The following is a 24,361-nucleotide window of genomic DNA, read 5'->3' as shown; positions in this document are numbered from 1 at the left end:
GGCTGCCTCTGGCTCCCAGCATGGCTACTGACCTCCAGCAGTATTTCCTGTGACTTTGATGTGCAGCTCTTGTCCTCTGGCAGCTGTGGGCCTAGTTGTGCTGCAGTCAGCTGGGCTGTGTAGAGTCTTATGGGTTCCGCTCTGTCCTTGAATGAAAGTGGCAGGGGACTCCATCAGCAAGGTACCTCTCTGTAGGTAGCTCACAACCTGTTACAGTTTCCAGCAGTCTTTGATCTTCATTTCAGTCTTCCTTTGTATCCCCCTGCTCTCACAAGTAGAAGGAGATGGGGCATTGTTGCTGTGCCCTGTCACTTGTGCTCATATGTTTCGTTTAGGGCTGGTGCCATATATGTCCAGGAGATCTGGGGAAAGGGCTCTGTGATGCCATCTGAAATATCATATTCCCAATTCTTGCAGATCCAGACATGGGGGCTGGTTTCAGAGTGCATGAGATCCCATTCCAGTTCAACCTCATGAAGCTGTTGCCCAGGTGTCAGCAGGTTGAAATGTTCTTCCTAATGCTGACAAAAGGTGAGTGTCTCTTCACTGCCTGCATCCTCTGGTCCTCCTTTGGTATCTCTGTACTCCCTGCTATGTGTGCTTATCTCCCTGGGACGCAGGTGTGGGGGAGCTGCCATGTCTCTTTGAGTAGCTAAGTGCTGTTCCCAGCTCTGCAGCCTCAGGGCTGTGCAGATGTATTGCATTCTTGTGATGATAGTTTTGGAAGAGTTGCTTTCTAAGTCTCAAATCTAGATAGTTGCTTTGCATGGTGATTTCTTGTCTTTATCCCTGACATCTCTAGACCAGTTACAGTAGTATGGAGAGTCAGTGCATGGTAGCTTGTGTTGCTGGAGTTGCATCTTGGCATTCTGCAGGTCAGCCTTTTGGAGGTGTCAGGGGAAACTTCTGGCTGTGTAGAAATATTGCTTTGGAAAGGGCTGTCCTCTGGGATCCTGGCAGGTGGTAGCTCTGGAGATGCTGTCTCTGAAGCTGCTGTGGTTCTGTTTTGGAGCAGAGAATGAGGAAGTGACCAAGGACTCTTCGTTTGTGCCCAATGAAATGCTACTAAACCTCTTCCATGGCTGCCTGCAGCATGACCTGAGTGATCGGGAGATCCCCATGGCTGATGCTGATCACGTGGCCTTCATGGAGCAGGTTCTCCAACGGGATCGTGATGGTCATCAACCACCCTTCACTCTCCCTGTGATCCGAGGTAAGGTCCAGAAACGCTGCAGCAGGGATGCTGGCAGCTGGATTATCTCAGGGGGCCTCGCTTTTAAGCGTTTTCCTCAGCTGGTGTTCCTCAGGTTGGTTTCTCTGCTCCATTCCAGAAGAAACCTCAAAAACTTCTGGGACCCTGGAGCAGCAGGACACTTCTGCATCCTATCATCATGCTGGCAGTAATGGCACCAGGGATATGACTGGCTCCACAAGTACTCTGCAGGTACTGCTGAACTGCTGGCCCTCTCTTGAGCCCCCACCGGGGATAAGCTAGCAGCTGCTGAAGGGCAGGAGAGTGCACAAGAGCTGAGAACAGACTGAAAGGGTGGTGTTTTTCCACAGTTGGCAGCAGTTTAAGCTGTAGCCTGTGACTGAGGTTGGGCAGGAATCCAGCAATGTGTGGGCAGTTGCACACACTATGGGGCTTAGCTTGTTAGAGCAGCATGGGTGCTGTGCTGCAAAGAGCTCAGAAATCATGGGCAATCATTGCCTGGAGGCCAGAAGCAGCCCCAGCAAAGCTGACTAAACATCTCCTGTATTTCCTGGAGCCAGGCTGCTCTGAGAATGTTGTGTGGATTTGCCAGGGTTATTTCAGTGCTGTGCTAACTAGTAGTCATGGAGAAACTTGCTCTGTATGGTTGCTGCTTGCCCTGGGGTAGGCCGTGCCATGTGCTGTAAACTTAGCAAGCTTCTGCTCTTTCCTCAGAGCCTCGGCAACACAGAGCTTCCTGAGGATGATGTGACCTTGAGTGACACTACAGGGCCTTTTTCCCCACAGTGGCGATGCTATGCAAAGCTGGTCAATCCACAGCATGTATTCCTGACGTTCCTGCCAGCCACGTTCTCAGGTGAGGGTCTCTTTTGTGGAGAGGAAAAGGAGGCAGCAGTTCTAACCACCTCCTCAAGAAAACAGGAACAACAGTATCAGCTCTTCTAGGATGGAGGGGAGATTAAATAGCAGAATCTAGACTCATTCTTCTTTCTCCATAAGGCCAGGAATAGGGCGGTGCAAAGCGATAAATGTCTTGCTGTTTTCTCCTTGGACAGTCTGCTGCTCACATTGTTTTCAGGACAGAATTCTGGCTATGACTCATTTGCTAGCTGTAGCTATTGGAATATGCCAGCAGAGAAGATTGTTAACAAATGAAGTGAGAAGGCTGATGTGGGATGCTTTAGGGGAATCCCTACTTCTGGCATTGGGACTGGTCTGCCTTCCACTGAGCTGCTGGTGGAAGTTGCTAGGCTCAGCTTTGGTGCTGTTCCCACACACAAAGTGATAGCAGGAATTTCTGCCTTGGGAATGTAATATGGGTTACCTGTTGACACAAGACAGAAGGAGGATTTTGTTTTGTGTTCTTCCAGATGTACAGAAGCTGATGTCTTGCGGATTGGACAAACCTCCAAAAGATGAGAGTCAGGCTGGAGAGAGTACTCTGAGACCTGTCTGTGCAGAGCAGGACAGGGCTGAGGCTGAAGAAGGGGATGCTGCAGTGCCATTACCTACCCTCAGCGTAACACCAGTGCATGGTACTGCTCTCATGACAGCACCTGGCTAATGAATTAGGGGCAACACCTTTCCTTTCCTTGGCTTTTCCCAAGCACTCTTAATTCCTACGGTTAGGCAGATTGTACTAACGTGTGTGTGCTGGGTGGGGAGAAGCCTGTAAAATCAGTTCTTGCCTGTGGATGCTGCAGCGAGGGCTGTGGTTTTCTCAGGCAAGGAATGAGGAATGCATTGAAAGCCTTTATCTTAGGATTCTTTCTGTTTCAGAAGTGAGCCGTGACGCTGCAGAACAGAGTGGTCCCTCGCGGAGAGATGTACACATCTCCTTCTGCCGCCAGAACTCACAGTCTGAGCCAGGCGAGTGTCGCCGATTTCGCTGCCCCATGTATATTTACAGCTGCTCTTTGGAGCTGCTACGAGAGCAGCTTGTCAGCCCACGGGCACATCGTCCTCCCCGGGATGTCTTTTTCAGGTAATACCAGACATTCATGGTTTCTAGGGAGGATGGAGGAGCATCCCTGACAAGAGGCTGGCTCCAACCATGCCTCTTTCTCTTGGCTTTCCCTATCTACCTTACAACAACTACTTCCTGTGTGTGTCCTTTTCAGGTCCCAGTCTCTGGAACGTCCTCCTGCTGCTGCTTGGTTAGATCATAAGCATAAAGAGTTGGTGAGTTACTGCACACTGCTGCAGGAGCATTCCCACCAGTGCTATGTGAAAGGTGAGAAGCAGTGTGATGGGAGATGGGGCAGGTTTGGGGCTGGACTCTGGATCTTCTTTATGAAAAGTGTCTTAATTTTCATGATAAGTTACCTGAGGAAAAGGAAGGAGCTGTGGGACTTGGTCTCTAATGAGCAGGGGTTTAAAGACGCCTCTGTATTCTCTGTGGGCCTCACACAGCTTGTTCCTGGAGCTGTGCAGTGCTGTGATGGGGGGATCCTTCTTTTGAGCTTTGCTCTCATCTTTGGGGTGACAGATCCCTAAGTCTCTCAGGCGTGACCAAGCCCAGGCTAACATGTAGTATTAGACATCTTGACCGAGTCTTGTCTCCAGTACCTGTGTTGACTAAAGCTCTGTACAGGGACTTGGTGGAAGTCTGGTCTTTGTTCCCTTGAGTGAAATTATTGCCTGATTCCTGGAGCCTTGCATCTTTGCACTGGGATGTTCAAATACTCTGTTTGATCTGTAGGGCTGTTCAAGAGCCTTCAGCAGTCACACAGCATCAGCTCTCAAGACCTTCTTACAGCCATGGACTACTGTGAGGAGCTGCTACAAGAGATAGATATCACCAACTTCCTGCTGACAGTGTGCAGCCATGTCCGCTCCTTCCGAGAGAGCCACCAACATTTCCATACACAACCTAAGGCTGCCAGCTTCCAAGTAGGCAGCATAGAGCAAGAAGAGGAGCAGAGCTCTAGAGAACGTGGTGTCTTGGTCTCTGAATCAAGGTAGGGTCTTGACTTAAAATTGGTCTGAGACAGACTGTTCTTCAAGAATTTTCTATTATTTGCTAGGAAGGATGTTGTAGGGCAGGCTTTAACAGCCACATGTAGAAATAGGTATTTCCATTGGGATACACACTTGGCATGGTGTCTACCAGACCCTTCTGGTTTTTTTTTTTATGATCACTGGTGACATTTATCCTTTGACTGTCTCATGTAGTCTTAGCTCATAACTGTCCCATCTGGGCTGCAGAGCAGTTTATCTGCAGGTAACACTTAGATGTATTGTTTCCAGAGAAATTATGCATCTCCCACTGCCTGGCTCATCTGAGATTACTGCTGATTCTGGTGAAAAGGGCAGGTGACAGCACACTTTATGTCTTTCTGAAGAGTAGTGTCCTTTCTTCAATGAAACGACTAGAAATAATATCACAAGAGAAAATGTTTCTGCAGAACTGGAGTATGCTTGATGACAAAACTCTGTTCTGGTAGGATGTTTCTGAGGCTTGTGTTGATTCTGGAATATTAAGGAAAGGGAGAAGCACTTTAGTCTACCTTACTGTGCTGTCTGTTGAAGAAAGAAACGCCCTCTATAGATTATTATTATTTTTTTTTTTGTCCTCAGTTTGCTCTTGACTACGCTCAGTTCTTTGATATGAATGCACTACAATTTGTTGGGAATCCTCAGTCTTATAACCTCTTATGCTGTAAATCAGCAGGATGAAGCTGCTTTTGAAGAATGTTGAGGTTTGGGAGGTCAGGTGACTTTTTCCTCAAGTGCAGCTTTCACACAGAAAAACTGTGGGAATTTTTCATTGTTTGTAAGATACGCAATCTGAGTTGGGATTGGTGGTTTACAATAAACATTTCTGAAGGATCTGCCATCTGTATTACTAATTCAGGCACCTGAGAGTACTTTGTCTGACCTTCATTCTACTCCTCAGATTGCATTCTCTAAATATTAGGCATTGATTCTGTTCCAAAGCTGCTGAGTGAGCATGGGCCTGAGCTTTGTGCTCTGCTCTGTGCTGCCAGGACATTAAGGGTGCTGGGGCAGCACGATTTGCTGTGGAATATCCTGGGCTGAGTTTTGGTAATTCAGATGGCTCCCTGTGCTTATCTGCTTGTCTGTTTCCCAGGCAGGGGATAGCATGGTGTCAAATAACCGTACCAATCCTGTGGTTGGTTAAGCTACCTCTGGCCTGGCTTCAGACAGCCTGAGTGCTTATCTGGGTTAGAGTGTGGGATGAGGGTTTCAGGGGCATAGAGGTAGAAACTGGATGACTTATGACTTGCCTCGTGTTTACAGAATAAGGTGTGGGGAGCTGTGAGGTGGGATGCTTGCAGGGTAGGTAATTAAGTGTAAGTGCTGCTTCTTGATTTGCCTGTCTGACCTGCCCACCATCCTATCAGTGCGGAAATGGAAGACTACAGTGAGCAGGACTCTCACAATGTTGCTAGCCCCACAGAGGAGCCAAAAAGCAGTGTGGGCACTGGTTGCTGTTCAGAGTTTCCCCTTTCACTGCTGGAAAACGGACAGCCCTGTCAGGCACACCCTGACCTGCATAAAATCATCCAGGTGAGGAATGTGGGAGTTTGGCTTGTGTGCCGCAGGGTGGTGGAGTGGAATGTCTACTTCATGGTTGGGATTTCTCTTTCAGGAAAAGTTCCTGGAAATTGGAAGTTTACATTTCAAGCCAGTGCCATCAAATCCTCACTATTTCTTCTACTGCCCACCATCAGCCAAGAAAGAGGTAGGCATGGTGCTGCCCTGGCAGGCACCTAGTCCTTGTAGAGAGAAGCAGCTTTGCTTCTCATCAGTTCTGGATTTGGGGCTGGCAGATTCATGGAGACTCATGGAGACTTAGAGAGCCCACCACAACAGCCTGTTCCATTGCCTGGTACAGTTTTGGTATCTGTCCTTCTTCTCTCCCTCTCAGGAAGAGGCATCTCGGGATCAGGCAGACAGGAAAGGCAGTGAGGACATGGAGGTATCGGAAGCAGAACTGGCAGCTGAAGAAGGTAAAATTTTCTTGCTCTGTCCTAGAGATTGTTGTCTCACTGCAGGTAATGCCTGTCAGAACTTGTCTGTGTCTGGTGGGGTCGCTGTTTGCTAATGGGGATCCTTTGTCAACAGGAACTGTGTCTGGGTGCTGCATTGCCACAGAGAGTGACCCAGAGCTGGAGGTGGAATACCGTGAGAAGCTGGAGCATGAGTTCCCAGACACAGATTCGCTCTCGGATTCCAACACAGTGAACCAGGATGATGACTCCTTCAGCGTGCTGGGAGGGGACTCACTAAATGAGCAAGAGTTCATGGAGCAGGAGATGCCCCCACTCTTTGTGCACCTCACTTGTTCTGTGAAGCTGCGTAGCCAGCATAGCTCCATGCCTGTACAGTCCCTTCCAACTTGCCTAGGTAAGGACAAGCCTTGCTGTGAGGTTAAAGGGCAGTCAGGCTTTTGTGAGATCTCTCACTTGCTGTGGCTTTAGCTGTGGAAAGGTCACAGAGGATGGTGACTTTCTTAAGCCTGTCCAGTTGTGTGGGACAGCTACTTGTTGCAGTTTCTGTGCTTCCCACCAAGCTGTGTATGGGTGTAAGCAGAGCTGTTTGTCATGTGATCCCCTTAGTCTGAGATCTCTCCTCAGGGGAAGTTCTTGGCTGCCTGGAAAGCTGCCAGGGCTTGACCACCATTGACCTGGGGGACCTCTGTGTGACTCTGGATATCTTTGTGCTTACCCTGCCCCTCGAGATAGAGGTTGTGAACACAGACATTCTCCACAACAGGTAAGTGGGGGGAGGCCCAGCTGCTTACCCATCCTCTGCCTGCCCTTCCCAGCAAGATGGTCTCAGGTCATCTCCCTGTTCTGAGACCAGGTATTGTCTTCCTTGTGGAGCATGCAACAGCCCTGAAGAAATTGAACATTTTTCCAGGATAGGCTCACCTTTCATAGGGATCACTTTTCCTTCTCTGGAAACTGTGTCTGTTCCTCCTCTCTGGCTCAGAAGCTGATGCTCAGCCTGCTCTGTCTCCTCTGGCAGATGCACCTCAGAGAGCAGCGTGTCCTTCACCCGCTCTCCGGGGCAGCCATCCTCTTTCCGGTCAGATGAGGATATCATGCACAACTTGGACCGGCTTCCATCCACAGGAGATGAGAGGTATGGCTCTGCAGCTATAGTAAGCCCTGTCATGAGTTTCTTTTGCAGCCTAGGAGCTGCACTGTGGTATCTGTGTGAATGAGAATGACTGACTGGTTCTTATTGTCCTCTCTCCTAGGCACCCTGCGCTTTCCAACCTCCCTGGAGTGCACAGGCAGGCTATTGAAGCTACTATGAATGAGGTAAGGCAGCTTCGCCTGCTTCTTGCTTCCAGCTGGAGTAGTTTGCCACAGCACGCACTTGCTGTTTCATATTCTGTAGCCTGCTTTAGGCCATACCCTTTGTCACTTGAAGCGACTTTCAAGCCTTGTATCACACAGGTGATTGGCCTTGTGCCACCCAGAAGTGTGAGGTTAACTTGTGGTGCAGTTGGGGTGGGACAGGCAGACTTCTTCCAGAACTCTTTTCTTAGGTACAGTCAGAAGGAAGCGAGGAAAGTAGACAACGAATGGAACTATTTTGGACTTGCTGAAACTTGGGTGGGAATTGAGGCAGTCATATCAGTTGTGCTCTGTGTCCCTGCTCTGCTCAGATTCGCTGGCTTCTGGATGATGAGATCGTGTCTGCGCTGCGCCACTCACAGGTCATCAGCACCTCCATCCTTCACCGGGTGGCCACTCACATCTACAACTCCAAAGGGCGGCCCAGCTGCCACAGCGAGGTGGTGCTGCTCCAGTTTGTGTTTGGACCCGAGCACTCTCTGGAGAAGTTCAAGGAGGTAAAGAGGGAGCCCTGAGGCAGTGCCGTACACTTAGCTAGTGGGATGCTTATTCTTCCCTGTGTTACAGGAGTTCAGAAGAATGGCCCTGCCAGGCTACGTGATCAATGCAGAAGGCAGTGACTACCACTACATCTCCATCAGCCGCCTGCACTCCAGGCGGGCAGCCCCAAACCCTTCGGGAACACCATGCTTACAGCAGCAAGCTGGAGGGAGCACAGGGACAGCCCTGGGCCAGGCAGGCCAGGAGGGGAGCAGTGAAGCAGAAGCAGAGAGCTGTGAGTTGCACCATGTGAGCTGTGTCCTCCCAGAAGAATCTCAGGGTCTCTGGGGATGGCCAGAGAGTGAGATGCGCATTGTGCCGGACACGGGAAATCCCACAGGAGGGCGCAGTCATGCACAGGATGAGGTGAGAAGCCCTGGGGTGGGCTGGTGGGAGGGTGTGGGACCCTCTGATGAGTGAAGGTAAAAGGATGAAGGTGGAGGATGGGTAGAGTTGTTTTGGTGCCTGTTTTAATGGTTATTTTTGCGACTTTGACTTGTGTGCAGGTCACAAGAGAAGTGCTGAGCCTAGAGCAAAGCAAAGTACCTGGCCACGACTCCCTGGAGGAGGCAGTCCTGGAGACAACCATACAATCCCTGCCATCTTCCTCTTCTGAAAAGGGCAACAGCGAGAAATCACCATTAGTGACACCATCTGCAGCCAGCCTGGCTGACTCTGTAACACAGAGTAGGGAAGGTAGGAGCTGCAGATGTAGTTAGGAGGGTGCCTCAGCCTCAGGAGCTTTTAAGGGGCTGGGGGATACTTTCGGCTGCAACATGTGAAACATGACTTATTCCTGTCCTTGGAGTCATTGCCCAGAACTGCTAGTCTTTTCTTCCTTGCCACAGTGCTTAATGTTGCCTGGGGTGTTTGACTGTAAAGGGTGCAGTGATATCTCCAGTTCCATGAAGTTCCCAGTGTTTCCATTAATGTATGAGGCCCATTGCCAGCAGTACATTCCCCAGCACTGCCTGCCTGTGACTTGTGCTGTAGCATTTCTCTTAACACATAGAGAGTGTACAAGGGGGCTTAGCAAGTGCCTTCGTGATCATCTCCTCTTCTCTGCAGGCTCCAGCAAGCAGCGCCCCAGCCGTGTGCAGAGCCTTGTGTCCAGCCAGGGCAGCATGGACTCTGACCACCTGGGTGAGTGCCAGGGCTGGGGGCAGCAGCAGTGTGCAGTGAGGTGGTAAGGGGGGGGTGTGGGGCTGCTGTGTGGGACTGACATGTGGATGCATTGCAGGTTATGATGGGGGGAGCAGTGATTCAGAGTATGATGAGGCGTTAATGAGTGACCAGGAGCCTAAGTGTCCCCTCATGCCTGATTTCTGGCTCATCATAAAAATTGAGCAGGACCGAGTGGAAGTCTATTACCACACACGGTAAGGAGGGTCTGGCTGTCTAGCCACTGCTTCTCTGTACCAACACTTTATTGTCACTCATCTCTGTGGGCTGGATCAGCTACCTGTCCTATCTTGTGCTTAATATGAGGAAAGCTGCCATTCTTCTCCACTGCGTGCACGCCTTATGCATGCAGACAGGTACTGTGCAGGTATCCTGCTGATCCCTTTTTCCCCTTCCCTGTAAAGCAGCCTGAGTGTGGAGAAGGCAGCATCAGCAGAGATAGAAGAGCAGCCAGGGGAGTGCCAGAGTCTCAACCAGATGGTGATAAAGAAGATCAGTGAAATCTGCAGGGTTGTCAATCAGGTAAAAAAATCTGCAGAGGGTAGGGGTTGAACTGCCAATCATTAGATGGCTTAGATGGGAAGGGACCTCTGGAGATTGTCTGGTCCATCTCAAAGCAGGTCCTGGGTGGCTAGGTCAGCAGGTGGAGTCTCAGCACAGGGATCAAAAGAAAAGGGGCTTTGTCTGGCCCTGAGTCCTCCGTTTTTGCTATCTTCCCTGGGCTGCTCAAACAACAAAACCTACTTCTTCTAATTTGTTACAGCGCTTACTGCTGCAAGACCTGCATGACAGCCACATATGCAACTCATTGCTGGTGGCAGAGAGTGAGGAGGACATCTGGAAGAGTGAAACTCCCTATACGTACTATAGGCAGCGTGTCATGCCAACAGACGGTATGAATGCTGCCTACTCGTGGGCAACTGAAAAAAGCAACTTCTGTGCCATGGCCCCAGCTATGTGCTATCTTCTTTCTAGATTACTCGGTGGAAGAGAACTACCAGCCCCGGGATTACCTGGCTGCCACAATGCAGTTCATGCCAGGGCACTTTGCTTGTGATGTAGTGTGGAGCACGCTCATCCACGTGCATTCACGCCTGAAGATGGGCCCCAACATGGGGGTCTCACGAGGTGTGTACAGCCCAGGTTCCTCCTCATTTTGTGTGTCAAGTCTGGCTTGTGGCTGGATTGGCACAGCAGAGGAGGATGTGTGGGATAGCTAACAACCCACCTTGCCCACAGCTATCCAGGCGCTTCGCTCGGTGCTCAACGCCTTCTCTGTAGTGAACAGGAAGAATATGTTTGTCTACCAGGAACGTGCCACTAAATCTGTTTTCTACCTCCGGTAAGAAATTGGCTTGACTTGTTGGCCTGACTGTGCATTACGCCAGGCTGAGAGTTGTTTGGGGCAGAAAGTGTCTACCCAGCCTTGGGAACCGTGCTGTGACCTAAGCAGCGTTTGATTTCTGATAGATCACTTTGCTCCTACTCTTCCTGTGCTGAGCCCTTACGTAGGAGAAAAAAGGATATTTGTTTTGAGAGAGCAAGAGTGATTTTTTTCACAAGCTCTGTACCAGAAGGACTTATACTCAGGAATAAGGACTTATCTCCCTTATCTGTCAAGGGAGAGCAAGGAGGATGTAGATCCTCTGTGAAGGCATGATGCTGTCACTCTTGGCAGCGGAGGCTGATGCTTCTTTCTCCTGTATTCAGACTGGCTGAAACCACCAACAGTGGGAAGGTGTGGGAAGCAGAGAGCAGCGTTAGCCCAGGATCTCGCTCATTGGCACTGACACGCAGCCAGGAACCCATTTACACTGAGGATCTAACGGTGAGTCTGCTGCAGTCTGGGAGCAGATGTGGGATTTTGGGTAGGGTAAAATTTGTATTGCATATATGTGGATGGGTATGGCAGTGGGTGGCACTGTATCTGGGATTCATGTGGATGCTGCTTCCATGTGTCTGTTTTTGCTTCTCCAGGGCTCTCGTTCCTCTCTGGACGCAGCCTCATGCCGGAGCATGGACTCTGCCCGCCTGGTGGGACAAGTAGACAGGCACATCCAGCTGATGGTCCATGGCGTTGCCCCAGCAGGTAGGTGTTACAGTGCCTGGAAGCAGATACAAAGCTGATACGAAGCAGAGGCATGGAGCTCCATCCCTTGCCTGCTTTGTTTGGAGAGCAGTGTCTCCCTCTTGAACAAGCTGCTCTTTCTTAGACCGGAGCTGCTATCTGTTCCATGTGGATGGGAATGTGAGGAAAGGGACCCATGGCCCTCGATTAAATCTCATGCAGATTATGTGATTTATGCCAGCTTTCCCTGTGCAGGAGTGTGTTTGTTTCTGCCTGTGCTAGCAGTCCTTGGCAGTCAAAATAGATAGGAAAACATGCCTGAAGAAGTTGTTGGTGGAGAAAGATGTATTCCGTGTGGGAAGTGCTTGTGAGGGTGGTACGTTCTCACCTGGTAGAGGGAGGTGTCTGTGGTTGGTTATGGTCCTTATGAGGTGAAAAAGTTGCTTGTGCCTCTGTCTATCTGTCAGGGCCCGAGATCACAGATGAGCTGGTGAAAGTGCTGCGCAGGCGCCTGGATGAGGCCACCCTGGATATCATCACTGTGATGCTGGTCAGGAACTGCAAACTGACCCCAGCCGATGTGGAGGTACCTACCTTAGTAGCTGTTCTGCTCATCCTGTTGTCCATAATGTGTCTTTTTCACCCATCCCAGCCTCCCTTATCCCAGGGAATGCCAAGGCAGTCTGCTGCATCCCATTCCCTGCTCCGGTGCTTACTTAGGTTGGCATTCATAGATCTGTTCTCTGTATAGGTGCTAGAGTCAGTGGGGGGCCCCAGAGTATCCTGCTTGATTCAGCTGAGTTCTAAAACTTTCTCTCTACAGTTTATCCAGCCCCCTGGGACACCACCCACAGAGGTCCTGCAGTTTACACTGCCACCCTCTGCTCTGCCTTGGTTGCACGCAGTGGCCTACTATCTGCGCCAGAACCTGCTCATCTTCCTGCATACCCCAAAGTACACAGACAGCAACGTGGAGCACCACTTCAAGGTTAGGAGGGCAGTGAGTGGGACAACAGTTGGCTCAGCTTTCATCTGCTTCTGGGGGCTCTCTCTGGGGTAGCTCAGCCGCTGCATTCTCAGCCCTGCCATGTATAGGAAGGAACAAACAGTGAATACTCAAGTGTAGAGGAGTTTTTCAGGACTGTGGGCAGTCTCTAATGACCCTGGTATAGGCTTGGACAGGCCTTGCTTTTACTGGAGTGGTTACTGCTCTGTGGGAAATAGCGGCTGCAGAGTTCATGCTCACAGTCTTCTTCCATTGGAAGGCTGAGCCTTGGTCCTTGTGTGGCCAGGATCTAAGGTTTGGAACATCAGAGTTGTTAAAAGTGGGAGCAGCTATCTGCTCCTTCAGCATGACTGTTAAGGATGAAAGATGAGGCCAGATGTACAGCCTTATAACTCTGGATGGAGCTGTAAGAGGGTCCTTCTGCCAAACAGTGGCTGAATCTGCTGGCAAGTGTTCTTAAATAGATCAGAGCTGCTCGTTACAGACCTGGAGATGAGCTCTGCACATGCATGCATGGGCCTCTACTTCTGGTAAAAGCAGGTACTCCAGATGCTGTCACATTTTTTTCCTTGCTCTCCATAGCACTACTTAAGCCACAGTGGTGGTGTCCCTGACCAAGATCTTTACCTGTACAACAAACCTGGAGGCCAAGGCACTGGTGGCAAAGGTACTGTGCTCAACTTTTTTTTTTTTTTTTTTTTTTTTTTTTTTTTTTTTTTAAGCAGAATATGGGACTGTGCATTGGGGAACCACTTCCCATGTTAAAGAGCTCTGAATCACTGAGGATGACCTCAGTGTTAGGGCAGTGTTTTTCTCCAGTAGCTGAGGAGTGTGCAAAGAGTTTGCTTGGGAGTCTGCACAACCATGCACGGTAGAATGAAGTTAAGGACTCCCACGGAGCTTGTCAAGTTGCTGTATGAAGCAGCTCTAGATTGTAGCTGCTGTGGAGCCAATGCCCTCTGCTCTTATCTGTGGACTGTTGGAAAAGGGATTGGATAGGGCAAGTTCTGCAGCAGGCTGTCATATCATGTTGTGTCAAGGCCATGTGGTCTGTCAGCTGGCCTTTGTGAGTCCTGCTGTGTCCCGTCTGAATGTTCTTCTGTTGTGTAGGTACCATGTCGGACCTTGTGCAGCACCTCTTTCCACTCTCCCATTTCCAAGGTAGCACCTCTGGCTCCTACTACTATCCTAGTTTCCCTTCCCACACAGCTCCCTGGCCCCTCTGGTCCCTGCTATTCTTGTCTTCCTTGTGCTGTGGCTTCAGCTCTGACTCCTCTGTGTTCGTGTATGTATGTCTGTCTAGCTGAGTCACCTTTTTCTTGCTGCCTGGATAAATGAGCAAATAGAATCTGCTTGCAAACAGTGAATTATCAAGTTCTACACCCTTATTTTTCCCCACAGATCAGAATGGTCACCTTATCCTTACAGAGATCATGATATTTCAGTTGTAGTTTCAAACTCTTGTGTAGCATCATCACCCTCCCAGGTTGTGACCTGGATAGGAGTTCCCTTTACTTACTGAAGGGCCACAGTGACAGGGCTGTGCTAGATGTGTGCTTTGTATTTCAGAGAACCTGGGTCAGGGAAGCTTGGAGAGCCCCTTATAAATGGGAGACAACGGTTTCCTAGTGCCCCCATCAAGTGTTGTTCTGGTGAGCATGGGACTTACTGTCAAGCAGATGAGTTTATGCCTTTCTCTGTTTAAAGAGAGAGAGTTGTCATGTGGGGCAAATCTGCTGCTCCTGATGTCCCTGCATGGACACCTCCATCCCAAAAAGCTGCTGTGCTGCAGCAAAGAGCTGGGTAAGGCAGGAGAGCTCTGTCTGAGGCTCCAAAGGGAGTGAGGTACAGGGGCCCAGTCTCCTCTACCTTTGATGTTGAGGAGATTATACATTTCTCCTTTTGTTTTTTGCTGGATAAATAGTTGTTCCTGTGTCTGTCTCAGGGAGAGTAGAGCCATGTCAAAGGCTGGTGCAGAGCACCTACAAGATGAGGCAGCTCCTGTAGTCATCTTCAATTAGAGTGGTGCTTGTAGAGTTTCCTTTCCTCACAGCGAATGCAAGTGTGTGCTACACTTTTATTCGAATGCCTCCTTCCCTCCTCTGGGAGCAGTTCTGTGCATCCCAGTGCCCTTTCCTTTGTATCTGTTTTGTATCTAGACACACTGCATCTTGCCAGTGTTTGGACAGCTGTGCCATCCAGTCACCTGAGTGCTGCCTTGGTTAGTTAGGAGGCATTGAAAGGGGGTGGGATCATGTAGCCTGATAGTGAAGAGTTTGGATCTTACAGCTTCGTCTCCTCTGCTACTTCCTTGGTACTCTGGCACGTGAGCTGGGCTGTGGGGAGGGAGCTCCTGATCCTGCTGTGGGTCATAGCGGGGCTTCTGCGTGGCCCAGGGTGTGTTGCATGAGGGTTGTGCACCAGCTACCATACAGCTGCTCTACATCTCAGAATTGTGCAGGTGTGTGAGTGAGGCTATAGGTAGGGCCTGAATTTTACTCCAAGTGAGTCTAGGCTAATATTAGGTGTCAACCTGCTTTGTTTTCAGTTGTGCTGGTAGGAATGCATGGGAAAGGCACCTCATCTTATACAGATGTGCAGTGGGGAGTGTGCTATGAGTGGAGTTTGCATCAAAGTGCCATGTGTTGGCTTTCTGTGCATGGACTCAGTGTCCCATGTGACCCAACAGGGCTGTTGGAGAACATCTGGGCCCCAACCTCTGGGTGTTGAGCCCCATCCCAGACTTCTCTGCATAGTGGCCCTCCTGAGGCAAATGGAGATGCTTTCTCTTTGTGTATGGTGCTGGGTGACCCAAGAAATTTCTGAAGGGCAAAGTGACAGCTACCGTGACAGGGTGGTGAGGACACCCTGTGCTGAAGGCCTTGCTTTTTGCCCTGACTCCCAACGAGCCCAGCTAGCTCCCTCTCCCCTGGCTGCTTCCCCTCCTGTGGGCCCTGCCTGCCTTGTGCACCCACAGCCCTGTGAAATCCACATGGCAAGGGCTCCGCCCCAAGGCCTGGTGTGCAGGTGTGGGGTGGTCACTCTGCTCTGTTAGTTGCCAGCTGGGCTTGCAGCAACATGCCCAGTGCTGTGCTGATGGAGGCTGTCCTGGGCTTCCCTGTAGGAATTGCATGCATTGCACTGACATTTGTGGATGAGAATGGCAGCCCCACCACGCTGCCCCATGGGGAGAGACCTGACTGTCCTAAGGTGCCCATCATGGACCTGCTACGGGATGCCGACTTTGAAAGCCTCACTGCGGTTAGCAAGCACCAGCCAGAGCCTGGCACCCAGCACTCAGGTAGGGTGCCTCTGCATCCCCCACAGCACCTCCAGAAGGTGTGGGTGCTGAGCTGAGCGGGGCTGCCCTTTCTCCACAGAGCCCTGCGTGCTGGTGCGCCTGGACATCTGGGAGAAAGGCAACATTAGTCTGCTGCAACTGTCAGAGAAGCTGCGTGGGGCTCTGCGCCATGCTCTGTGCGATGCCATCATGGAGTTCCTTGTGCTGCCAGCCCCGCTCTGCGTGGAGGCTTCCTGCCCACTGAGCGCTCCAGACCTGGAGGAGCTGAGCTCTGCAGGTGAGATTTGGGGTGGGATGGGCACCTCGAGCCATCCACAAGCCTTGCTCTTCCTGCCTGAGGGAGCTTTGTCTGTGCTGGAGGAGAGCACTCCTGCCTCTGTCACTTGTTCAGTGCCCCACCATAGAAGTAGTGTTGGAAGAAATCTTTAGAGTGAATCAACTTTGCTAAGTGACACTGAGGGCTGCTCCTTTCTATCTGGGCAGCCATGGTGGCACATAAATGTCACAGTGGAAGGCTCTGAAGTGAATGGCTTGCTCTGTTTCCACAGCAGGCCTAAGGAGAACCATGTCAGAGACCAAGGGTCTGGCCATGGGCACTGGTGGGGCTGGCAAAAGCTGTCCTCCACCCCTGCACTTCACCTCTGCCCCTTCGGCCAGCCCCGGGGAGCCGGTGACACCCACGAGCAAGCTGGGACGCCGCAGTTTCTGGGACATGCTGGTAATGTTGCTGAGGGTCTGGTGGGAAGCAGGGCCAGCAAGTCTGGTGGTGCATCAGACTGGGAGGAAGAGAAAGGAGGAATCTGGATGGGGTAGGGAGGTTTGGCCTGGTAATAGGATTTGAGATCAGGGCAACAGCTGAGCTGTGGGTATGCAGGGCCTTAACCCTGCACCACCTCTCTGTAGAGCAAGCCTGAGTCCTCGGAGCTGGGCAGCCCCAAGACTACTGATGACATTGTGCTGGAGAGGCCAGAAGAGGCTCGCACAAGGCGGCGGCATAAGACTGAGAATGTCAAGCAGCACCTGAGCCAGGACAGGGCCACAGCCACAGCTGAACTGGAGCAGGCACAGCGGTAAGGCAGCCGGGGCACTGCTCTCGTGTGGCTGCTGTACAGATTCCACTGGCTCTGTGTGCATCATGGCCCTCTGGACCGTGTCCCCTTTCCTTGAGGTGTCTCCCTTATGTAGCCAGCTAGGGGAGAGCAGCCTTTCACACAGAAAGCCTCAAGCCTTCATGCTAGAGTGTTGCTGTGAACCCGGTTACTAGTCCTTGTTCCTTCCCTGCATTGTAGGTCCTGCACACCTATTGCTGCTAAGTGCAAGGGCTGTAACAACTGAAATAGGGGTTTCCCTGGGATTTCCCTTCTGGATCTGGAAAAGAACCACTGTATCTTCTTGCCTTTCTTGCTGAAGACTGAGATCTGGTATAATTGTGCTGCATTTCTTTACTCCCAGGCGCCGAACCTGCCAGTTGGAAGAAGGAGATGTAGGCACCATGCACTCGCTCTTCAATCAAACGTGCCAGCAGTGGATGGCATTTATGAACCACCTGGGTATGTATCTCAGGCTGAGGATGAGCCTTTCTTTCCTTCTTCACACAGCACTGAGCCATTCCTCTTCATTCCTTGCTTATCTCTAGCTAGTTGTGCACTCTGTCTCTTTCCAAACTATGCAGGGTGCCCATCAGTGCAACAGTGCTCAGCAGAGATTGTGTCCCGTTTCCTCCTGTCCTCCATTCTGGTGGAAGTGGTGAGCCTGGTCACTTCCCTAGCGAGTGACACCACTGTCAAGGTGTTTGAGAAGATCTGGTGAGTTACACAGTCTACAGGAGTCTGTCTGGCACTGGAAGATGCTCATATGCCAGCCTCTATGCCCATGTCTCTATCTATCAGCCACCTTTGGTGCTCTTCTTTGCAGCTGCCATCGGAGCACTGCCTTCCTGCCCTATAAACCTGGTCAGAGTGCCAGCCCTCGCCCGACAGCTGTCAGACACTTCATCCTGCTGGGACGCAACTTCCACCAGTGGCGCTGCAGCACGGAGCAGGGTGAGTACTGCCTTGTGACACTGGTTATGGTTGGCTAAAAGACCCTGCTCCTGGTACTCTTCAAACTCCTATCCTGCACTATGGATGAAGTGATTATATTTGTACACTACTTCTTCCCAGTACCTTGTCTAAAGCTTCCTGGGAAGAGTCTCTCGGTGAGTAGCACCCTGAGTTGAGTTCAGCTCGGGCCTTCTGGAAAAGCTGATGGGTGCTCTGACATTGTGACCTGTTAGCTTTGTCCTCCACAAGACAACCTACTCCTTTAATTGGTAGAAGTGTACTGAGAGAGCCTCTCCTTTGGGCAGAGCAGAGGACAGCTGTGCTTGCAGAAGTCACCAAAATGAGGCACTGCTCACTGCAAGTGCTCACAGCTCAGCATGACTGAGGCCTCTTTTCAGTTGGGACTAGCAATCCAGATCCTTCTGTGTGGGGCGAGCATGTCACTAGAGCAAAAACATCTCTTTACCCATTGTCATCTGCTCATTTTTCATAGCCTTTTTCAGCAATTAGCAAAGACAAGCTGACCTGTCAGGATCTGGAATCCAGCATGGAATGTGCTCCCAGGTGCTCTGCCAATACCTTTCTGCTTCCTCTTGGCTAGGCACAGCAGAGCTGAGACAAGCTTGTCTGGAGCGTAGCTCTTGAGGTGGGGAAAATGGGTCACCCTGCTGGGAAATTTTGAGCTGGTGGTGCGTGCTTGTGGTCCAAGTGATGTGTGCTGTTGCTATCCCTTCCTCTCCCACAACTACGCTGGGTCCCAGGAGGGGTAGCACTGGGCTTGGCTGATCTAGCACAGTTGGACTGTGCTCCTTCTGAGGTGCTGATGTTGTCTCTACCTTTAGACAGCAGCAGCGAGGAGGAGCAGCCAGTCCCACCTGCTCACAGGTTCAGACGTAAGTTCCTGTTCAGCATGGTGCTGCTGGAGCGATTGGCTTGAGCAACAGCTGCTTGGGCAAAGTGGCCAGGTTGCACAAGGCTCCAAGCTGGCTTGCAGGTGGTGATGCTGTGGCAGGACTCATTGTGCACATCCACAGTCAGGTCTCATGGTTGCTGTCGTGCTCTTCTAATGCCAGAAATGCACCATAGGAAACATATAGCTTGCAGAGGAGCTCTGCTCTTCTCTGCTCAGTTAAGCTTCACAATTGCATGCATGATGCTAACATCTGGGATTTGTTGTGGTATGGACAAGATTAAAGGTGTTGCTGGGACCATGCCATAAGGTAACTGGAAACATCAAAGAGCAGAACCAGGGTATGCTGAGTGATCACACCAGGTTGCCATGGCAGCATTGTTAATAAGTGTAAAAGTGAACAAAGGTCCCGAGAGGGGAGGCTTTGGGTTGTGATTGGAAAAATACCATTGTGTGGGCTGTGTTCAACTGTCCTTTGAGGGTGATGAGCTGAGCAGTATCATGGCACAACACTGTGTCATTCTGGGATGAACTGGTATTGAGGGCAATAACTGGCTTCTTTCAGCTCACAAAGGGCTCCAGCGCTTCGAGGCCATGGAATTCAGCTCAGCAGAGAGAGGCTCTGATCCAAGCATTGTTGGGCGAGACCTGGCACCCCGACAGAGGTTCCTCTTCATGGAGATTGTTGACAAAAAGGTAACAGTGATGCCTTTGTGATACTGTCTCCTGAAAGCCATGCTGCTGTAGGCAGCTGACCTGCCCCAGGCAGAAGCCCTGTGCCACAGCAGAGCAGGGGGCTCCCTGCAGCTGTCTTGACTCCTCCTATTTCACCGTGGGCTGTAATTGCCCTTTCTCTTCCTATAGCAGTGGTCACATCAACCTTTTACTTGTGCTGCCAACTGAAGTGCTGCCACCTGCTGCTGGCACTAATAACAGGGTTGCAATAAATGAGCAGGTGTCACTAGCTCTGTTCCAGCCGTATTACCTGAAAGCAGCTGGAGCTCCAGCAAGTCCCACCCAGAGCACCTGGGGCAGCCTGTCACCTTTTTCTAAGCAGATCCTTCAACCTTCCTCCCCCTCTTTTCTTTCTAGCTGACGCTTTACACCTACAATTGGTCCCCAGACCTGGGGGCCAACTTGAACTGCTCACTCATTCGTCTGCTGCAGTGGCAGAATGCCCGCTCCCACATTGTGCACTGCTTGATCAGCCAGAAGATGGGACTATTCCACCACCACTGCTTTATGGACCCACCGTGGCATGAGGACAGCAAGCAGGTAGGGCACCCTGCCAGACAGAGCAGTTCTTTCCCCATCAGGAGGAGTTCTGGCAGCTCTGGGGTCTAAGAAGGTTGTACTTGTGGGCTGGTTGGCAAGGCATCTTCAGGTGGTTATATGTCCAACCAGAACGTGTCCTGACAGATTACTGCTGTTGGCATTATTAGTGGCTGGAATACTTAGGGTGGAGGAGCCTGCGGAATGGGCTTCCTATTGCATGCTAGAGCAATATTGTCCTCTGGACAGGTGGAGAAGGCCAACAAATGTCTGTAGATAACCAAAATTGGATCCACTCTATTCTTGTGGATTCTTGCTCCATAACTAGCAGTAAAGAGTCTTTCGTGGCTGCTTCTGCTTTCTTAGGAGCCAAATCCTTTCCTGAACTCCACTTTGGAGGTGGATGCGCTGATCCGGAGCTCGTGTCCCCCACCTAGCAAGGAGCAAGGCCGGCTGAGCAGCTCTGCACGCAGCCTGCCATCTCTGCATTTCCATCCTGATGTGGTGCCCTTTGACGAAGCTCTGCGGGATGTGACCACTATCAAACGCATACCCCATGGTCCAGAGTTGGGACCTTTTGACCCTGTGGCTCGACATGGGGCCCAATTCCTGGAAATCAAAAGCATGGAGAGGAAAGGTAAAGCAAGAGGCATGCAGGGACTAGAGCCTAACTGCCTGATCACACTCCTGCTCCTGGAAAAGGAGTGAAAAAAGCAGAATGAGTTCTGGCAAAGGGGCAGTTGTCAGCTATTCCTGCCAGGGTGCTGTGAAAGGATGGGTTATGGCCAGCATTGGGAGTATAGAGGGTGGGGTGGGTGTGTATTGGAATGGCTGTGGCTTCATACATCTGTCTGTTCTCTTTCCTCTAGAATTGGAGAAGCAGATGAAGATAGAGAATCTCTTTGTGACCTGGCAGCAGAGATCAGCACAGTCAAACATGCCTATCAGTGTGAGTGCAGGCTGAGCCTTTGTACAGAGTGCTGGCAAAACCAGCATTCCTTTTGTAGGAGGGAGCATTGGAGCTCAGATTGGGATTCATGCTGGGGATGGCATCTGGCTGTGGAGCAGTGCTCTCTGCTTGAACTTCTGGGCCTGCTGGCCTCTAGAGCTTTGCTAATGAGTCATTGCTGCCCAGAAAGGGCTGTAAAACAGAGTGGTTGCCTCTGAAGTTTAATTCCCACTTGAGCAGCAGGATGGTATTGCAAATAACTTAGTCCTGGTCCTGGTGAGGGATGTGTGCTTGTAACTGTGTTCTTGTGCTGTGCAGCTGTCAGACCTGGAGACCCTGAAGCAGTCCTCACGCCTTGTTCACTACTGTGCTACCCCACTGCTCTTTGACCCAGCCTTCCGGCAGCAGATCCAGACTGACCAGCAGGGCAAGGTAGAGGGGAAGGTGAGTGTTAGTAGAAGCCAACTGGGTTTGACTTTTGTGTGCTGGAAAAAGGGATGACTTCGCTTTTTTTTTCCCCAAGATAGTTCTGCTTTGAGCCAACCTCTGCATTATGGGATGAATTTGCAACCTTAGAACAGGGCATCTACCATGGTGAAGATGGAGACTGAGAAAAAATTGGGTCCTCAAAGCCTTCTTTGTGCAGTCATACCATCCCTGGGAAGAATGACTTCCCTTTGCTACCCAGGGAATCCAGAGGTAGAGTCTAGCAAAGCCATCAGCATGCTGTTAGGGAAGCTAAACCTTTCTCTATATGTTCAGTAGCCAGACCTGATAAAATTTGTCCAGACCCAGCAAATAGCTGGAACAATTGAAAACAAGCCTCCTGAATCCTGAGCAGGTTGCAGCCTGACAGAGTCTAACCTGTGCAGATGTCATACCGGCTGTTCGTGGTCTGTGTGTGTGTCAGAAGGGAAGAAAAGACTGTGGTAATTTATCTAAATGTCAGAAGGATTCTGACTGTCTTTAAACAGAGGCTGCTGCAGAAATTGAGCGCTCATGAGAGAATGGAAAACTATCATCACAAAATGAAAACTTCACTTTGTTTTTAGGAACAAAACAAAATGAAAACTGGCCATTCAATTTAAAGAGCCTGGGAGCAGGGCACTGAGGTTGTGTATTGGGTTCAATATCACCAGAAAATGTATCTCAGTACAAATGAGATGCCAAGCTTTGAGACACCCCGTAGTGGTTCAGATTGATCAGAACAGGAAAAGACTGTGAAGAGCTCAGAGACAGCCTTGAGCAACCTGTGAAGTGAGTGGCGCTGTGGGAGCAGGACCTGGTTTCCAGGAAGGCAGAGCATCATGGGGGTAGGAATTTGAATTTCTCCCATATTGAACACTGACTGCGGAGCCTGTAGGAGCAAAGCAGGCAGCCCAGTGGATTTCTGCAGTTCATGGACAGCTTCATGCAAAGGGCAAACCATTTAGAATACATTAGAAAGGCGTGCTAATATTACGGGTATTCGTACACCTTTCTAAAATGGATCCAAATACTTATGGATTAATGTCTTCATGTGGGCAAGTGTGAGTCCAGCATCTCATAGCAAAGGTACTGAACTGCAGGGACTCAGAGAAGGTAAGGTCAGAGAGTAGCTGGAGAAACCCTAATAAAGAAAATAAAGAGACTGTTTGTAGGGTAGCTAAATGAAAAGGCAGATAGAAACACGTGAGAGCATCCACCTGCTCAAAGGAGAGAAATCAAGAAGAGAAAGCTTAGAGTCTCACAGCACAAAGACAAGGAGCCTTGTCAAATTCAAATACATCAGAAGGAGGGCTGAAAATGGTGAAAAGAAAATATTATTCATGTAATGTTACTAAACTACTAAGCCAGTAATAAAACCCGAGATGTCGGAAGGATTCATAAGAGGACCAGATTCTTACATGGCAACAGGAGCTGAGCACCACTGAGCTTTGTGAACCAGTTGTGAGCTATCAAGACTATGATAGCCGTTCTGGGGAGGAGATGAGAGTCACCCTTTCTGCAGTGAACCTCTTCCAATAGTTTGTTCCAGTGCTGCTAGGTCAGTCAAGGGCTGAGTGAATACTGGATCTGGCATTGCTGCATGTACCATAGGTTGGCTGTTACTGCTTTGTGGCAGAGAGAAGTCTGTCTTCTGTTCATCATTCTGGCGCTGTCCCATTGAGCATCCCCTCTCACAGCAACTCTCCTTAGGAAATTCTTTTTTCTTCCAGAAGCGCCACCGCTCAAATGATTCTGCAGCGTCAGGGAGAGACCGCAGCCACAGCTGTGACTCGACGGAATCACTGCCTTGCAAGCTGAAGGAGGAGCCTTGGCTGCAAGAGATGTGCAATGCCTTCTTGCAGCAATACATCCAGTACCTGCAGAGCATGGGCTTCATTCTGGTCCAGGTGCGGCCGCCCTCACCTACCACTCGCAGGTCAGTGATGTTCTAGGAATCTTGGTAATGAGGAAGGGCTGACATGGAGCTCTGCCCTGGCTTGGCACAATAGGAGATGCTGGCTGCCCTGCTCAAGGCTCTCTCTTGTTGCTTCCAGTAGCACAAGTCGGATCCGAGCTCTGGCAGCAATGGGTGTGGAGGGAAGAGGATCCTTTTCCTATACAAAGCCAAAAGCAGAGGGGAGTCCAAAGGTGAGTGCTTATGTTGTTGAAGAAGTGAAACTGGGATGGAAGTCAGGCTGTGGGCAGAAGTAGGGCAGTTCTGGTTCCTTTTGAATCAGTTTTTCACAGAAGGGATGTGAGAGAGCAGAGACTGGTGTGCAGACAGGCTGAGCAGGCTGTGGCTCTTCATTTGTAAAGAAGGCAATGAGGGAGGGACAGGACAGAGCTCTACCAAATCACAGCCAGATGGGAGAGGGATTGACTCACTGCTGTCATTTTCATTACCAAATGAGAGTATCAAGAGCAGGTCCCAAAGCAAAAGGAGTCTTTCTTAATGCAGCAAGCAGGTAACAGCGATCTTTGTCATTGTTTTATGAAAGCTAAGAGCTTATATGGGTTTGAGAGAGAATAACCTGGAAGAGGAATCCATCAGAATTGCTAGGTAGGCAGAAACCACCTGTGGTTCATGAAACCCAGGGAGGATGGAAGCATAACATTTGCTGACCCTGTTCTCACCCTTTTCTGGTACCTGCTTATGGGTGAAGCTGGTACAGGACTGTGGGCAAGACAACAACTTGCAGTTAAAACAAGAGGAGAGCAATCCACTGAAACAGCTTAACAGCAGGCTAGTGATTTTCCTGGCAGCTAAGCTGTAAATCCCAGCTGGTTGCCTTTGATATCTGCTCTGTTGGGCACCTGTGATTATCTGGGAAATACTGAGCAGCGAGGTGGGAGTCGGGTGCTGTGGGCAGCATTACCCCTTAGTTCACTGTGCCCTCTTCTGGAGACATCCTGCCCTGAGCAGGCAGGAGGTGAAAGCAGCAGCATCTCTGGCATGCTCTCTGGAAGGCTGCTTATTAGCTTTATTAGAATTGTTTTCATTCTCTAGCATGTCTGCTCCTTTACTACCAGTGAATCTGCTCAGTTGATAGTTATTCTTCTTCCACCTCTGCCACA

The 24,361-nt window shown here is 50.4% G+C and overlaps 2 protein-coding genes across 11 annotated transcripts in view; one reads left to right on the top strand and one right to left on the bottom strand.

Moving 5' to 3' along the window:
- The window catches only part of MED8 (mediator complex subunit 8), a 203,393-nt gene that overhangs the window by 30,416 nt on the left and 148,616 nt on the right, over positions 1-24,361 (bottom strand). The window lies entirely within an intron of this gene.
- SZT2 (SZT2 subunit of KICSTOR complex) overlaps positions 1-24,361 on the top strand; it is a 54,102-nt gene that overhangs the window by 21,471 nt on the left and 8,270 nt on the right. For 3 of the 10 annotated variants that reach the window (XM_048944319.1, XM_048944326.1, XM_048944327.1), the window contains 44 exons: positions 418-531; positions 1,016-1,213; positions 1,332-1,444; positions 1,928-2,069; positions 2,584-2,748; positions 2,993-3,197; positions 3,334-3,446; positions 3,915-4,173; positions 5,581-5,746; positions 5,829-5,921; positions 6,108-6,189; positions 6,305-6,586; positions 6,817-6,955; positions 7,211-7,327; positions 7,446-7,509; positions 7,860-8,045; positions 8,116-8,454; positions 8,595-8,784; positions 9,157-9,231; positions 9,329-9,467; positions 9,675-9,792; positions 10,034-10,163; positions 10,246-10,398; positions 10,510-10,612; positions 10,981-11,098; positions 11,248-11,359; positions 11,806-11,924; positions 12,162-12,326; positions 12,927-13,011; positions 15,469-15,645; positions 15,725-15,922; positions 16,194-16,363; positions 16,549-16,715; positions 17,098-17,195; positions 17,318-17,450; positions 17,560-17,687; positions 18,530-18,580; positions 19,163-19,293; positions 19,690-19,872; positions 20,236-20,506; positions 20,739-20,818; positions 21,137-21,262; positions 23,017-23,222; positions 23,341-23,434. In XM_048944319.1, coding sequence (XP_048800276.1) covers positions 418-531; positions 1,016-1,213; positions 1,332-1,444; positions 1,928-2,069; positions 2,584-2,748; positions 2,993-3,197; positions 3,334-3,446; positions 3,915-4,173; positions 5,581-5,746; positions 5,829-5,921; positions 6,108-6,189; positions 6,305-6,586; positions 6,817-6,955; positions 7,211-7,327; positions 7,446-7,509; positions 7,860-8,045; positions 8,116-8,454; positions 8,595-8,784; positions 9,157-9,231; positions 9,329-9,467; positions 9,675-9,792; positions 10,034-10,163; positions 10,246-10,398; positions 10,510-10,612; positions 10,981-11,098; positions 11,248-11,359; positions 11,806-11,924; positions 12,162-12,326; positions 12,927-13,011; positions 15,469-15,645; positions 15,725-15,922; positions 16,194-16,363; positions 16,549-16,715; positions 17,098-17,195; positions 17,318-17,450; positions 17,560-17,687; positions 18,530-18,580; positions 19,163-19,293; positions 19,690-19,872; positions 20,236-20,506; positions 20,739-20,818; positions 21,137-21,262; positions 23,017-23,222; positions 23,341-23,434 — 6,497 coding nt within the window. The remainder of the gene's footprint in view (positions 1-417; positions 532-1,015; positions 1,214-1,331; positions 1,445-1,927; positions 2,070-2,583; positions 2,749-2,992; positions 3,198-3,333; positions 3,447-3,914; positions 4,174-5,580; positions 5,747-5,828; positions 5,922-6,107; positions 6,190-6,304; positions 6,587-6,816; positions 6,956-7,210; positions 7,328-7,445; positions 7,510-7,859; positions 8,046-8,115; positions 8,455-8,594; positions 8,785-9,156; positions 9,232-9,328; positions 9,468-9,674; positions 9,793-10,033; positions 10,164-10,245; positions 10,399-10,509; positions 10,613-10,980; positions 11,099-11,247; positions 11,360-11,805; positions 11,925-12,161; positions 12,327-12,926; positions 13,012-15,468; positions 15,646-15,724; positions 15,923-16,193; positions 16,364-16,548; positions 16,716-17,097; positions 17,196-17,317; positions 17,451-17,559; positions 17,688-18,529; positions 18,581-19,162; positions 19,294-19,689; positions 19,873-20,235; positions 20,507-20,738; positions 20,819-21,136; positions 21,263-23,016; positions 23,223-23,340; positions 23,435-24,361) is intronic. The other 7 variants (XM_048944323.1, XM_048944321.1, XM_048944322.1 and 4 more) reach the window with 7 other exon arrangements.

The sequence above is a fragment of the Lagopus muta genome, chromosome 5 (assembly GCF_023343835.1).
Source record: "Lagopus muta isolate bLagMut1 chromosome 5, bLagMut1 primary, whole genome shotgun sequence".
In the NCBI taxonomy this organism is placed as follows: Eukaryota; Metazoa; Chordata; class Aves; order Galliformes; family Phasianidae; genus Lagopus; species Lagopus muta.
The sequence above is the reverse complement of the archived record's forward strand: the minus strand, read 5'-3'. Positions and strand labels throughout refer to the sequence as shown.